Below are 15,427 nucleotides of genomic sequence, written 5' to 3' on the forward strand. Positions count from 1 at the left end.
ACTGGTAGGAGTGTAAACTGGTGCACCCACTATGGAAAACAATATGGAGATTCCTCAAAAAGTTAAAAATGGAACTATCCTACGATCCAGTAATTATACTACTGGGTATTTACCCCCAAAATACAAAAACTCTAATTCAAAGGGATACATGCACCCTTATGTTTATAGCAGCATTATTTACAATAGCCAAATTATGGAAGCAGCCCAAGTGTCCATCAATAGATAAATGGATAAAGAAGATGTATTATACTGATGTGAAGAATTTGAGAAACAAGACAGAAGACCATAGGGAAAGGGAGAGAAAATGAAACAAGATGAAACCAGAGGGGGAGACAAACCGTAAGAGACTCTTAATCTCAGGAAACAAACTGAAGGTAGCTGGAGTGGAGGGGGGTGGGAGGGATGGGGTGGCTGGGTGACGGACACTGGGGAGGGTATGTACTATGGTGAGCGCTGTGAATTGTCTAAGACTGATGAATCACAGATCTGTACCCCTGAAACAAATAACACATTATATGTTAATTTAAAAAATTAAAAATAAAAATAAAAAGGATGTGTTATACACACACACACACACACACACACACACACACACACACACACAAAACAATGGAATATCACTCAGCCATAAAAAAGAATGAAATCTTGCCATGTGCAACAAGTATAATGCAAGTATAATATTAGCAAGTATAATGCTAAGCGAAATAAGCCAGTCATAGAAAGACAAATACATATGATCTTGCTTAAGAAACAAAACAAATGAGGGGCGCCTGGGTGGCTCAGTCGTAAGCATCTGCCTTCGGCTCAGGTCATGATCCCAGGGTCCTGGGATTGAGCCCTACATCGGGCTCCCTGCTCTGCGGGAAGCCTGCTTCTCCCTCTCCCACTCCCCCTGCTTGTGTTCCCTCTCTCACTGTGCCTCTCTCTGTCAAATAAATAAAATCTTTAAAACAAACAAACAAACAAAACAAATGAGCAAAGGGAGAAAAAGGCGAAAGAGCCTAACTAAGAAACAGACTCTTAACTATAGAGAACAAACTGATGGTTACCGGAGGGGGGTGGGTGGGAGGATGGGTGAAATAGGTGAAGGAGATTAAGAGTGCACTTACCATGATAAGCACTGAGTAATGTATAGAATTGCTGAATCGCTATATTGTACACCTGCAACTAATATAACACTGTATGTTAATTACACTGGAATTAAAATTAAAAACTTAATAAAAAAGTGCATTATTGGTACGCCAGATCAACAGGTGAATGAAACTAAATAGAGAATCTAGGAAGAGAACATGATATGTGAAAGAGAATGCTGGTATATAACAGAGAAAGCAAACAACATCCATTAGTGGGGAAAAGATAGCTCATTCAATAAAAGGTACCAGGACAAATAAATTTCCATATGGGAGAAAGTAAAGTAAATTCTCTATTCCATACATAAAAAAATCAACTCCAGATATACTAGAGACCTAAATGTTGAAAAACTAAATTTTAAGACAATTTGAAGAAAACACTAGAAAAATAGCTCTATGATCCTGGCATAGGAAAAGACTATCTAAACAACTAATAAAGACCAAAATCATTAGTCCTAATAAATTTACCTACAAATAAATTTAAAATTTCTCTATCAAAAAAAGACACCATCAACAAAGTTAAATACAAAAAGGGACGAACTGGAAGAAAAGATTTACAACCACAACAAAGAATAGGAATACAGACTACAGAAAGAAGTAATAGGGAAAAGACAAACTATCCAATAGAAAAATGAGAAATCTATTCATATGAGTGAAATACAGGACACTTGAATCTCATTAGCAATCAGGAAAATGCAAATAAGAACAAAAAAAAATACAATTCACACCCATCCAGATTGGTAAATTTCTTCAAGTCTGACAGTACAAAGTGTTGACCAAGAGGTAGGGAAAGGGGAACTCTCACGTTTTGGAAAATAATTTGGCAATGCATGTAATAGTTATAATGTACACACCCCGTTACAGCAATTCCACTTCTAAGTATTTCAATAAAAAAAAACAACCATAAACATAAATAAGAATGGCCACTGCAACATTTTTTGTAATAGAAAAAAATGACAACAATCTAAATATCCATTTGGGAAGAAGAGACTCTTGGAAGACTGAGTAGGATGAGGTTGCTTTATTTTGTAGTTCGAGAGCCTAGCAACATGCTATCACAGATTAGGTGTTCAGAAAATGTTCGAGTGAATGAGTAAATAAATGAAAAAGAAATAAATGAGAAACAGTTTTTGTTATATGGAGAACGAAAACTAGACAAAAACCCTTGCCTTCATGAGATAAAGGAGACAAGTAAATTACAGAGTAGGTTAAATAGTGTTAAGTACTTAGAGAAATAAAAAGCAGGTAAGGGGGATAGGGAAGTACTGGGGAGGGTTACAGTTTTATATCGAATGTCCAGAAAAGGCCTCATTGGTAAGTAACAACTGAATAAAGACTCGAAGGGAGTAAAGGAACCAGCAGATAAGGGGATGGGGGGAGTTGGGAAGGGTGGCATTCCAGGCAGAGGTAACAGCCAGGGCAAAGATCCTGAGATTGAGGTATGCCTGACACTTCTGATGAACTGCAAGGCAGTAGTGTGGATAAAGCAAAGTGAAGTAAGAGTGATGGGAGATGAGAAGTTGTTTGGGGGGTCAAAGTGGGGGGAGGGTGCACAGAGAGATACAGATCAAACACAGACTTTACTCTGAGCAAGAAAGCAAATCCTTAGAAGGTTTTAAGCACAGGAATTACATGATCCAACTTGTGTTTTTAATAAGATCACTGTGCTGCTATATTGAAAACAGACTGCAGGGATTGAAGGGATATTTAATGACAATAATAGCATCATAAGGTTCTTTTGGAGAATCTAAGCAAAGTCCCTACTTCAGTGCTGCTGGGATACTTGGGATTCCTCTAATGCTTAACCTCCCTATTAAATGAAAAAGTGGGTATCTAAGAATATGTGTCTAAAGATGGAGATAAAAGGAGCAAATATTCAAAGATCTGGGTTCTTAAACATTAAATTCCTGAGGTTAAAACTTAATTAGATACACCAAAATAATACTATCATAGGCCTGTGCGCCTCCTTTTCCTACTCTTGAGAGAAAGGCAAAGAACACAGGTACTTCTAAACTGATGCTGAAATAAATGATACTGATTCATTAATTCAACCCACATTTGGTGGGTGGGTACGTACAATGAATGGGCCAGCTGCTGTCTTGAGTACAAGGGATATAAACATGAACAAGGTATGTCCCTGCCCTAAGATAGTCACAGTCTAGTGAGTGCGATACTTAGACTTATATTGTGTGCTATACAGAAACAGGAACACACTTTTAATGTTACCAGCAGCACTAACAGAAATATAACATGTGTCACAAATGCAAGCCACATATACAATTTTAAAATTTCTAGTAACCACATTAGAAAAATAAATAAAAAGAAACAGGAAAAATTAATTGAAATATTTTACTTTACCCAATATAGCCTAAATATGAACATGTAACCAACATAAAAATTGAGATATTTTACATTATTTTTTTGTACTGTTTTTAAAATCTTGTGTGTATTTTACACTTAAGAATGTCTTGATTCAAACTAGCCACATTTCAAGTGTACTGGACAGCACAATTATACAGGACAGATCTATTTTCTAGAAAACTGAAAAGAATTTGAGAGTTACAAATATAGGACAAAGTAAACTAGAGGGAGGCCTGAACATATTCACATGTTGAAGGAAAAGACTAGGGTAAACATACTATATAGATAATTAATAGGGAGTGTGGAGAGCTGGATGAAAGAACAAAATTAAGAGCACAAGTGGACTGGTTAGTTTGGAAAAGAGGACAGTCACACCTTTCTTTGTGACAGGTGGAAAGGGAAGATTAAATACAGATATAAACAAGTTTGGTAAGTGTGAGAGAACAGAAAGTTGAAAGAGTTTAGGTTAACAGCTTGCCATCTTTCTCAGCGAATCAGAAGACAATCTCACCAGCCCTTTCACTATTGCCAATACAAATCTGAAGGCACTACTTTACAGAACAATTTAAGAAACAGTATCCTGGTATGACAAGATTAAGTTGTATTTTTGTAAAATTACAGTACTTTTCTAACTTTCTTCTGGAGTAGTCAATCTTGAATTTTGTCATTTTATCTCTAAACACAGAAGCAATACTATGGATTCATTCTTTCTTTCCTTACCTTTTCATTTATTCAGCATACATGTACGCAATGTCTACTCTATGTCAAGTACAGTGAGACTGAACATACAGCAATGAATAAGGCCTACATTTGTATCTCCAGTATTTAGCATTATAATGTCTGCACACAGTAAGTGCTTTAAAAGCACAGCATTACACTGTCCTGTAAAGAAATATTACACGTCAACTAAAATACACATTAGCAAAGGCTTTCATTTAAAATCTAAAGAAGTGAGGTGCCTGGGTAGCTTAGTTGGTAAGCATCCAACTCCTGATCTCAGCTCAGGTCTTGATCTCCGGGTTGTTGGTTCATGCCCATGCCTAGCATGGAGCCTACCTCAAAAAAAAAAAAAAAAGTCTAAAGAAGTGCTGTCCAACAGAATTTTCTGTGATAATGAAAATGTTTTACTCTGAACTGTCCAATATGGTAGCTAATAAGCACATGAATTTTTAATTTAATTAATTGAATTTTAATTTTAATGTGGTTAATGGCTACCATACAAATCCAAATATTAGCATACAGTGAGTAGCTAATAGAATTACCACTATTATAATCAAGGTGCTATCATCTCTAAGGGATTAATACACATAATATGCTGTCAGAATAATGAGTACACTCTGAATACTAATTGTACCAGAAAAACATAAGAAATTTTGCTTAGAATTTTCTTAGTGTAAACAAACTTTAGCATTGTGAGCCAAAAAAAGAACAAAAGAAAAAGAAAAAAGATATGCCAATCTTTTTCTTTTTAAGATTTTTTAAAATTTATTTATTTAATTAACAGAGAGACAGTAAGAGAGGGAACACAAAATTTATTTATTTAATTAACAGAGAGACAGTAAGAGAGGGAGAAGCAGGCTTCCCACCCAGCACGGAGCCCAATACCGGCTTGATCCCAGGACCCTGGGATCATGACCTGAGCTGAAGGCAGCTGCTTAACCAACTGAGCCACCCAGGTGCCCCAAGCCAATCTTTTCTTTTCACTCTATTTCCCCAAGTTGGAAAACATCAACCTTTTGAGTTTTCTCATTGCGTCAAGAATTGAAAATACTTTGTGGAAATAAGGAGTCAAAATTTTCTTAAATTATGAAGGACTAGAGCATAGGAATTACTTTTGTAATAAAATGACAGGAAACTTTTTTTTTTGGCAAGACAACCTAAGTTGTTGAAAATCAGGATTCATATAATGAATAAAGTGTTTATAATTAAAAAAAAAACTGTCCCTGCAATTTAATTTCCCCAAGTTTGTCCCACTTACCTGAATTTTTAAAATGAACCTATTGTTAAAAGATATGGTGACAAAATCCATTGAGCAAACGGAAGCATAATCTAAACTACACTGAGCTGAATAATTCCGGGTGTAGTAACTAAAATAGATGTCTGAGATAGCAAAATATACTTTCATTACTCTGTGTATCCACTATCCGTAATGTATGATTTAAGTGACTGTATAAACTTAATCAGAGATACAAAGTCCTACATTAGCACAGATCTGATAACTTAAAAGTAAAACCAGTGAGGTGAGCAACTAAAAGTCAGAGATAGCATTTTTTATGCACACTAACTTGTTCAACTTGTTAATCACCCAGTAAGGCAGGTGTCTTGTAAATTAACCATACAACTTCCTGCCCTTCCTTTTAGTTGTGTTCGTTTGAAGCCATTTTAAAAAACATTACCAGATTGCCTGTCTTGAAGATGAGAGTGGTTATACAACTGAGATTTTATTCAGGTTAACAGAAATACCTAACACTTAGAAGCGATGTCTTAATCTACTAGGAAAAGCTTTAAGAAAACCACTTTTGAATGATCTTCCTACCACACAAAAACAGTACTAGGTAAATAAACCTTCTATACATGAAGACTGGCAAATCAAAAGCATGAGATCAGACCTGTAATAATTAACTTTCAGAGTCAAGTTGTGCTATGGCTTATTGCAACAAGGCCAAGGTATTACCATATAGTATTATAATGACATCATTAGCTTAGTTTCCTAATAAGGCATATATATGGAATACCTGAATTTACAATTAGCTAAAAATAGGAAGACAACATTTGTTTGAACGGCAGGCAGTTCCAGTTTTATTTATATTTTTCTGAGCGATGCCCTTTGCAAAATGAATTAACAGAAGGCTGACTCTGAAATAGATTTAACATTAAAATGCTGTTCTAGAGCAGGAAAAAAGAGGTATAAATGTTTCAGTCCCACAAAATCTTTACCGTGCCACAAAAGTCGTTTTTGCTGCGTTGCCTTTTGAATCAGTAAATGAGAACACTGAACTGCAGAAACATTAATTAATGCAACTTAGAAATTAAGCAGTAACCAGCGAAAGACCTCATCAACGAGCTAAGGTTAGGCTTCTTCAGCCAGGAACAATTTCTGTCCTCATTGTCACTGTCACCTTAGTGCTGTATTTTCTGGGCTATAGTTGCCAGGAGGCAGGAAAGATTTTTCTCTCTGAATTAATTCTGAGAAAGGTGGCGCTTTTTATATGCCTTAAACCACCCTTTTATTTGGAGAATAAAATGACAGGAATAAAATGACATTCTCCAAATGTTTCAGTAAAACTGAGAAGTTAACCACCGGTCCCAAACCTCTGTCGTTCAAACTGCCTTGAGAGAATGGGAAAAAGTAAGGTTTCACAATCCAAAAGTTTGACTTGGGGTGGGGTGAGGACAAGGTAAGAGGGAAAAACAGTCCTTCAAAACTTTCGTACACCTCTTTTCCGAAAGCTGACGGGGTGTTCGAATATTTTCTCTTTCCCTCACCTAGGGCTTGAGTAAAATTTCTTCCGAGGCGAGTGGTCACATTAGATAAGGTACCCTCCTCCTTGGTAACTAACGCAACACTGAATCGTGACACCCTAACTGAAAACTGACAAGGAGGAGCTGAAGATAAGTTCTCCCCTTCCCCTTCCCTCAAACGTGTCCCAAATTGTTAGGGGCAGGAAAGAGAAGCCTCTCGTCTCTCCCCAGCACCTACTCTCTTTCCGTTCCCTCGCCCTGTTTCCTCAGCGGGGACGCCGAGCCCGCTCGGGACTCCCGATTGCGGACGCGGCGCCCAGGAGCGGCGAGAACCAAGGAAGCCAGAAGCGCGGGCAGGAAGCAGCCGCCTCCCGCCGGCCTCGGCGTCCCGGGCTCGGAGGCGAGATTCGTGCGGGAGCTGTGCGGGGCTTTCCGGCTCGGGCCCCGCGCCCGCCTCCGCCGCGGCCTAGCCCGGCGCCCGCGCCCCGGCCTCGCGGCTCCGCGCCGCCGGCCCTTCCCCGCCGCCCGGGCCCGAGAGGCCGCGCGGCGGCAGACGTCCCGGAGGAGAGGAGGCACTTACCAGCTGCTGCCGGACCCAGCGCCACATGCCCCCGCCGGCGCCGTCCCGGTCCCGCGGGACGCGGGGGCCGAGGGGCTGCAGGTGGAAGCTGACGAGCCAGAGGGGGGAGCGGGAGTGCCCCTCTGGCTGAAGTTCCGCTCGCCGCCGCTGCCACCTCACTCCCCGCGCCGGGTCCCCATTTCGCCGCGCCGGCCCCGAGGTCCTACAGGCGCGGCCCCGGCGCCGCCCCCGCCCGGCGCAGCTGAGCCTTCCGCCGCGCCGCAGCCACCTTCATTATTGACCGTTGTCACCCGAAGCACCACCACAACCCCACCCCCGCCCAGCCCGGCCCCTCAGCCCCACCCGGGACCGCCCCCGGCGCCCCGGCCCGCCCCCGGACGTGACGAAAGGGGCTGTGCGGACCGAGGGACCCGGCGCGCTAAGCAGTGGTCAGGAGCTGGGGGTCAGCCGGGTGGGCGGGACCGGCAGCGGGCCTGGCCGGGTGCGGCTTCTCCAACGCGGCTTCTTCTTTCTGTTCCACCCTCCCCCTTCTCCCAATCCAGCGGTCGGATTAAATCGCGTCTGTCTTCGGAGTCTGCAGCCTCTTGCCGACTCTTTCTACCTCCTGTTGCAGGTCTGTGGCTGTCTGCCTTCTTTGGTCCCCTGGTCCCCCAACACGCACACGCACATTCTCGAGTGTAGTGACTGAAAGTTAATTCCCAGAGGTCTCCAGTTTGGGTTCAATTAAATTTTCGAAGTCTTTTTCTCATTGCATAACGCAGCCCTCTTCTTAAGCAAATGACTGAGCTGGAGCAAGGGAAATCTTGATCACTGCCTCTAGTTTTGAGAAGAGTTGCAACTGCCCCTGTGCCTGATCCAGTCTGGGCCACCGTTTCCCGGAGAATGGACGAGATACTCTGTTTTCCTGGCTAAATTGAACAGGCTGGGGGCGGGCAATATTTTGTATGGAAAGGTAGTTGTTTACTGTTAACTGTCAAACTCCTGCAATCAAAAACACTCTAGAAGTAGCAAGACCTAGGTAAGATAAGGGTGTGTATAAATAAAGGTAAGGAGGAATGAGTGTAAAAGCAACTAGAACAAGGCTTTGACTTGGAAGGTTGAAACGAAGTGCTAGATCTCTGTCTTGTTCAAAAGTAGCCCCACGTACGTCATGAGTGTTCTATATGTATCCTGTGCAGTATTTTTGCTGAATTAACACTTCACCAACATACAGGTGTTTGTGGTTAAAACAATTTTTTTTAAAGATTTTATTTATTTATTTGAGAGAGAGAGCACATGAGAGGAGGGAGGGTCAGAGGGAGAAGCAGGCTCCCTGCTGAGCAGGAAGCCCGATGCGATGCGGGACTTGATCCTGGAACTCCAGGATCATGACCTGAGCCGAAGGCAGTCGCTTAACCAACTGAGCCACCCAGGCGCCCAAAACAATTTTTTAATTAAGAGAAAACAGAAATGAGAGTAAGTGACCAGGCAAGTTATTGTATATATACATAATCTTTTAGTTTCAATAAACATTCCATATTATATAATGATTATCCAGTGCCACAAATAGAGCCTTTCCTTAGGGATATTTATGATCTATAAAACTAGCAGTGGAATTTTATATTATAAATAATCCAAGTACAGAAATTAGCCAGATATTAAGAGAAAAAAGTAGTCTCACTTTTGTTCTGACCTTGCTTTATGACCCTAAAAGGAAGTTTGAGATATATTTACTTATTGTTATAGTAATAAAATATCACTACCATTCATGGAGCACTTGTGTGTCCCAGACCCTGGACTAAGCTCTTTACTTGCATGGTCTAATTTAACCTCCCTCAACCCTTTCAAGTTGAAATTATTATTTCCAATGTATGGATACAGAAATGGAAGCTCAGGTTAAATAACTTGCTCGGCTTAAATAACTTGGCAAAGCTGGGATTCGGATCCTGGATGGTCAAGCAACAAAGCTCATGTTCTTAAGATATGTAAAGAAACAAAGGTATCACCATACCTACTTAGTGTAACTTCTTTTCATCTGCAAGTAGTCTGATTAAAGTTAGGCCTGGAAATTTTTACTTATATGCCACTAATATTTATCAAGACAACATAAGAAGTAGAAATCTAAAGGATACTTTGTGCGTTATTATTTAACTGTGTCCTAAATTCCAAAAGATAGAAGTTGGGAAGAAGACTTGATTCTAAATGCTACAGAGGGATGTGGTAAGAAGTGATCTCAAGATAACTGTAAAGATCCTAACTGTAGTTCAGACTGTCAAGAACAGAACACTCAAAGCACTGTTTTACTCTCAAAGCACTTGTCAAGAGCAATATTATATACCTCATATTAATCCAAGGAGCATAGAGTATTTTTATACTGTAGATTATAACCCATTAGTAGTAATGAAATCAATTTAGTGTGTCATAATCGGTATTTTAAAAATAGAACAGAAAACATCAGAATATATTGCACAGTGTAATATGTATTGTTTTCTGAAACTTTTGTACAGACACACACGCATGCATACCAGGTCACAATATAAAAAGAATTTCTTCCTATTGGTTGCAGTTGGAAAGATTTAAAAAGCACTGACATAAGAATAACAGGACTTAAGGTAGGCACCAGCTATAAAAGGAAGAAAGAAAATGTGTTTGGAGTCAGTGGCAATTTATTCATTTCAGTTATTTCTTAAGTATTGAGCACCAAATGTATGCATAACAACTGCCTCAAATTAGGAGAAGACACAAATGGAAATTTAAGGTGACCCTTTCTCTCTGGATGGAGTTTATAACCTAGTTGAAAAGAGAAGTTACAGAGAGCATTCAGTTAAATAACTGTAGGAGCAAATACTTAGAGAGTGGAGAAAGCTCAAGGTGTTTGAGGTGGCACTAATAAGAGTAATAGGTAGTAACTAAGAGGTGGCGTTGGGTGAGCAAGGATAGGCATATCATGGGGAGAGTTTCCGATTAGTCACAAGAGTTTACAGGAGGTGGGCAATTCCTGGAATTTTCTGAACAAGGAAATGATAGGATGAAATCAATGCTATTCCATAGATACTATACGTGATAGGTAGGAGAGAGAAGGAAGGTCAGATACGAAATTATTACTAGAGTGAAGCATTGAGTTCAAAAGTGCTGGACTGGCAAAGAGCCAGAAGTAAATAAAGCATGTTGTAGGAAGTTGTGCTCTGGTGACAGACAAGGAAATCTGAAACTTCGGCCATTCCAAGTGAGGTGACAGCCTTCCAAGAGAGTAAGTTTACCAGCATCAAACAGTCATTGAATTAATGGTAAATAGAGTTATTTTCCTTGAGTCAACCTGTTAATATAATTCTGTGCTAGTTACACTTGTGAGGTATGTTTAATCCCAGGGCAAAAAATACATCTCCTGGTTTGGTGTAATAGATATAACAGGGACAAAACAAAGGAAGATATTTTTCTTGATTAGAACATCTTGGACTATCAAGAGAATCTCAAGCAGACTTCCCGCTGAACATGGGGCTGGATCCCAGGACCCTGAGATCATGACCTGAGTCAAAATCAAGAGTCAGCTGCTTAACTGACTGAGCCAGCCGGGTGCCCTCTTTCTTCCTTAATTGTAAGTTGCCCTTTAATAACTCAATACTACTTTTGTGTGAACTAGATGCAGCGTTCTGTCACTTCTCTTGTAAAAAAAAAATAGAAAAATGAACTTGTGTACCTTTTGGACTTAGTTTTACTTGTCATAAGAGGGGAGGCACTCAGACAAGTGCCTGTGCTTGACTTACTGACAGAAAGAGTGATGGCCTCAGATCAGCTGCAGCAACACCAAAGCTGCTGTTAATTGACAGTCTCCGGACCTAACCGACTTTTGGTTACTTGTGCCACATAATAGATCAAATTATTTAGACATCTAGAGGTATTAGTTTTAACTTCTGGACATCATGAGGAAGTTTCACTGCTTGATGTTAGACATTTTATGAGTGTTTTTCTTTCTGATTAAAATGATTGCATTAGGGATGCCTGGGTGGCTCAGTCGTTAAGCATCTGACTTCAGCTCAGGTCATGATCCCAGGGTCCCGGGATCGAGCCCTGCATTGGGCTCCCTGCTCAGCGGGAAGCCTGCTTCTCCCTCTCTCACTCCCCCTGCTTGTGTTCCCTCTCTCGCTGTGTCTCTCTCTGTCAAATAAATAAATAAAATCTTAAAAAAAAGAAGAAAATACAATGACTGCATTAGGTCAAACTCAGAGAAGGTAGAATGGTGGTTACCAGCGGCTGGGAGAGGGGGAAAGGGGAGGTCTTGTTTAATGGGTACAGAGTTTTAGTGTTATAAGATGAAAAGAGTAAAAAAAAATTTTTTGGAAATGAAAAGAGTTACGAAGATGGATGTTGGTGATGGTTGTACAACATTATGAATATATTTAATACCAACAAATTTACACTTAAAATGGTTAAGATGATACATTTTATATGTCTATTTTACCACAATAAAAAAATGGGGAACACTGACTGCAGAGGTCGGTGTTTGCTAGCAGCCACTTCATAGACTTTGTAGGCTAAACCATCACAGTTGTGTTCAATGGCAGAATCTTGGCATTTGCCCTTTTATCTGTATTAGAATAGATCCATAGTTGTTTTCTGAGGAAAATCTTGGCTTAGTCCACAAATATTTCCTCAGTTCTCCTCTCTTTCCTTACACTTTTGAAAAACAATGTTAGTCCTCTCCCCAGTTCTGCTGCGTACTAATGGAAGTGAATATGCCCTAAATTGCCAATGCGTCTGTCTGCTTTGCAGAGATGATCAGAAATGCTCAGTTGGCAGCGGTAGTGTTAATGGAGGATTTCCTGAAGACCATTCACTCTTTTTGGGTGATCTTAATTTTGTCTTTAAAAGAAAAGTGATGATAAATCTGTCTTTGGAAAATCTGGTTTTGGCTCCTCCGGTGATTACTTTTACTGAACTGCAGTTTCCGGCCATATGAACAGCTGGAGTCTAGGGACCACAGAGATGCAGCCTGAGGAATCCCACAACTGTTTTTACCATGGAGGTGCAGGTGAGAATTCCTGCTGCTCATCATGTTCTCTTAACAAGAGCCTGCAGAAATTCATTACCACAAATAACTGTGCATGTCTCTTGAGCAAAGAGTTTGTTTTATAATGTGAGCATTTTGAATTATGTAATAGAATGTGCTTCCTTCCATCCTGTGTTGGTACTTTAAAATTTTGGAGGCTTGCTTATGGCAAGTGCCCAGACTCAACACTGTACGTTTTGGGAATTACTTTTACCCTGAGTTCTTACTTGTCTACTCTTAGTTTCCCTTTGGTTCAGTTACTCCACTTAACATCTTATTGTAGTGTATGTATTTCATAAGACATCTCCAGTCTTCTCTGAATAAAAGGGATAAAGGAAAATATGACATAACCATTCATTATTATAAGTCATAAAGATTAGTTTTTTGGGTTTTTTGGTTTGTTTTTATTTTATTTGTTTATTTTAGGGGGGGAGCGGCAGAGAGAGAGTCCTAAGCGTATTCCTCGCAGAGCGCAGAGCCCAACGTGCGGCGGGCTTGATCTCAGGACTCTGAGATCATGACCTGAGCCGAAAACAAGACTTGGTCCCTCAACTGACTGCGCTGCCCAGGCACCCCTGTTTGTTTGTTTGTTTTTCCATAAAGTTTTAAGATGAGATAATCCCAAATAATTTAATCTGAAGATTATGTGATTTCCTTTACCTCCACAGCAATTACATATGTATTTTCGCTACCTTATAGTGACTACAAATGCTAATTTGTATGAATAGCAGATTGACTGGAAGCAATGAGTAAACATTCAAAAACTGAAGCTAGGTAACGCAATGAATGAAAGGAGAAAAAAAATGTGAGCAAGAAGAAAACATGCTGAGTCAAAGTGAAATCAAGAATGATGTTCATTAAGATTGTAACTAGTAGAATGGTTTGGAAGTTGAGCATTGAGAAATGCTACTTCAAAGAGATGTCTGTATGGGAGACAGGATGAAGGTGGCTACTTGTCGAAAGGGCTAGCTTGAACATCTGATTTTGGGAATAGCCGACCACTAAGGAAGGGTGTAAGAAATTCACATAAAGGCAACAAGCGTGTTGTTTCCTTAGTGCTCAGGTTGAGTAGAAGAGCTCTGGGATGGACTGAAGACAGGTTGGTTTGGGATTATGGGAGATAGGATGCTGGGGCAGAAACAAAATGTAACCAGGAGAAGCCACACTTCTCAGGGAATCAGGTGAGGGGAAGATCTGAGCTGGAGAGAGCTGAGATCTAGCAGTAGATCCACAACAACCTAGAGCAGCAGAAATCCTTGGGTATCTCCAGCTGCTTTAACCTAAGGCCTGGCACATAGTATGTATTCAAATTTTTTTTGTCATATAAATAAAACTGGACCAAATTGAATCCTGTATCTCTGTTATTGTGATTGCCCATTTGCCTGTGGTTAATATCCCAACATGGCTCCAATGGCAAGAAGGCCTTCCCTTGTGCATGTATGACAGCACCTGGTTGAGTCTGCCTTAAGACATGACTCCCTAGAGAGGAGAGGGAATAGATGAATGGGGTCAAGACTGTGGTCTCAGCCACCTTGGGTCATTTCACATGCTGCATGTACCATCTGGAAATCCCTTCTGATACCTTCTACCTTCTTCTTACTCAGCTAATTCTTCATCATTTAAATCTTAATGTAAAAGTTACCCTTCAGAGGTTAGGTCCCCTTGCAGAGTTGGGAATATTTATATAAACCCTAAGCACTTAAAAGATTTTGTTGGCTCCCCACACACACCTAAATATGAATTCAAACACAAAATAGAAGTGTGAAACATTTACTTTTTTTTGAAATGACATACAATGATGTCTACATATTCAGAACTTCTTTCTAGATTTTCTTCTCATTCAAATTATCTCCCTTTTTCTCTCTTTCACAAATACTGTCCTACATGTGCTCAGACTCTGCCTCTTTCTCTCTCCCGCTCTCTTTCACTGTTTCTTGAGCCTTTGCTGGTGCCTCAAACAGGTGCTGAGTCAGCTGTCCAAGTAATTCTGCACACTCCCCATTAAGTATTCCCACAGTGTCCCATACCTCTCCACGTACTTTGCACACTGGTAGTCATGTAATATTTTTGCTGCAATCTGCTAATGTCTATCTTCCCTATGACACTATTCTTCTGTAGGGCAGGGACTCAGTTTGTGAAGTTTAAAAATTCAAATATTAATTTGCTTGACCACTTAGTTGCTAAAATGTTAACAACTTTTAAGTGATTAGTGAAGAATTTAGGGAATCTTCTGGAACTGTAAATTAGACTTTTATGAGTAGAAGGGGAATAAAATAGAAGACTTACTAGGTGAGAGGGACAAATGAAATAAGAGGTATTTTCCTGCACAATATTGATTTAATCAAAGACTTCACAGACTATTGTTGCTATTCTAGTGAAGTAAACTGATTTCCTCTAGATAATTCCTAGACAAGTATATCATAAAACTGTCGTTACAATCAGTCTGTTGTTGACAGTTTTATAAGACCCATCCACAAAGTCATACTAAGGGCTTTCTTATTCTGATCCAGATGCTAGATCCTGGCTGTCTTCCTCCACCCTCACCTCTTCTGTCATCACTCAGTTATTCAACAAATATTTGTTGAGCGTTCAGCGAATACTCATCATCATGCCAGGTGCTAGGCTAACAGTTCCACAGACTTTGCCCTCAAGGAGTTCATAGTGTAAGACCTGGGGTACTGTCTTAGAATTAAGTTATTTATAGCAGCATAATTTTATGTTTGCATCTTGAATATAATGAAAATGTATGTGAAAGTATTGAGAAATGTACTAACTATACCGATGCAGGACATTACAGGTACATAAAGAAGGTCCATAGGAAGGTAAAGTTTAGAAATTTCTTAGATCTGTCACCTCCAGCTTAAGACC

At 40.0% G+C, this 15,427-nt stretch overlaps 1 protein-coding gene across 1 annotated transcript in view; it reads right to left on the reverse strand.

Annotated features, from left to right (window-relative positions):
• Nucleotides 1-7,820, reverse strand: part of ATP11B (ATPase phospholipid transporting 11B (putative)) — a 126,105-nt gene extending 118,285 nt beyond the window's left edge. Inside the window, exon 1 of the mRNA XM_028100836.2 lies at nucleotides 7,534-7,820. Within this exon, the coding sequence (XP_027956637.1) occupies nucleotides 7,534-7,560 (27 nt within the window). The 5' untranslated portion in view covers nucleotides 7,561-7,820. The remainder of the gene's footprint in view (nucleotides 1-7,533) is intronic.
• Nucleotides 7,821-15,427: the final 7,607 nt, after the last annotated feature.

Source organism: Eumetopias jubatus, unplaced genomic scaffold (genome assembly GCF_037043125.1).
Source record: "Eumetopias jubatus isolate StellerSeaLion01/CBP00866 unplaced genomic scaffold, mEumJub1_p1.0 scaffold_1, whole genome shotgun sequence".
Classification (NCBI taxonomy): Eukaryota; Metazoa; Chordata; class Mammalia; order Carnivora; family Otariidae; genus Eumetopias; species Eumetopias jubatus.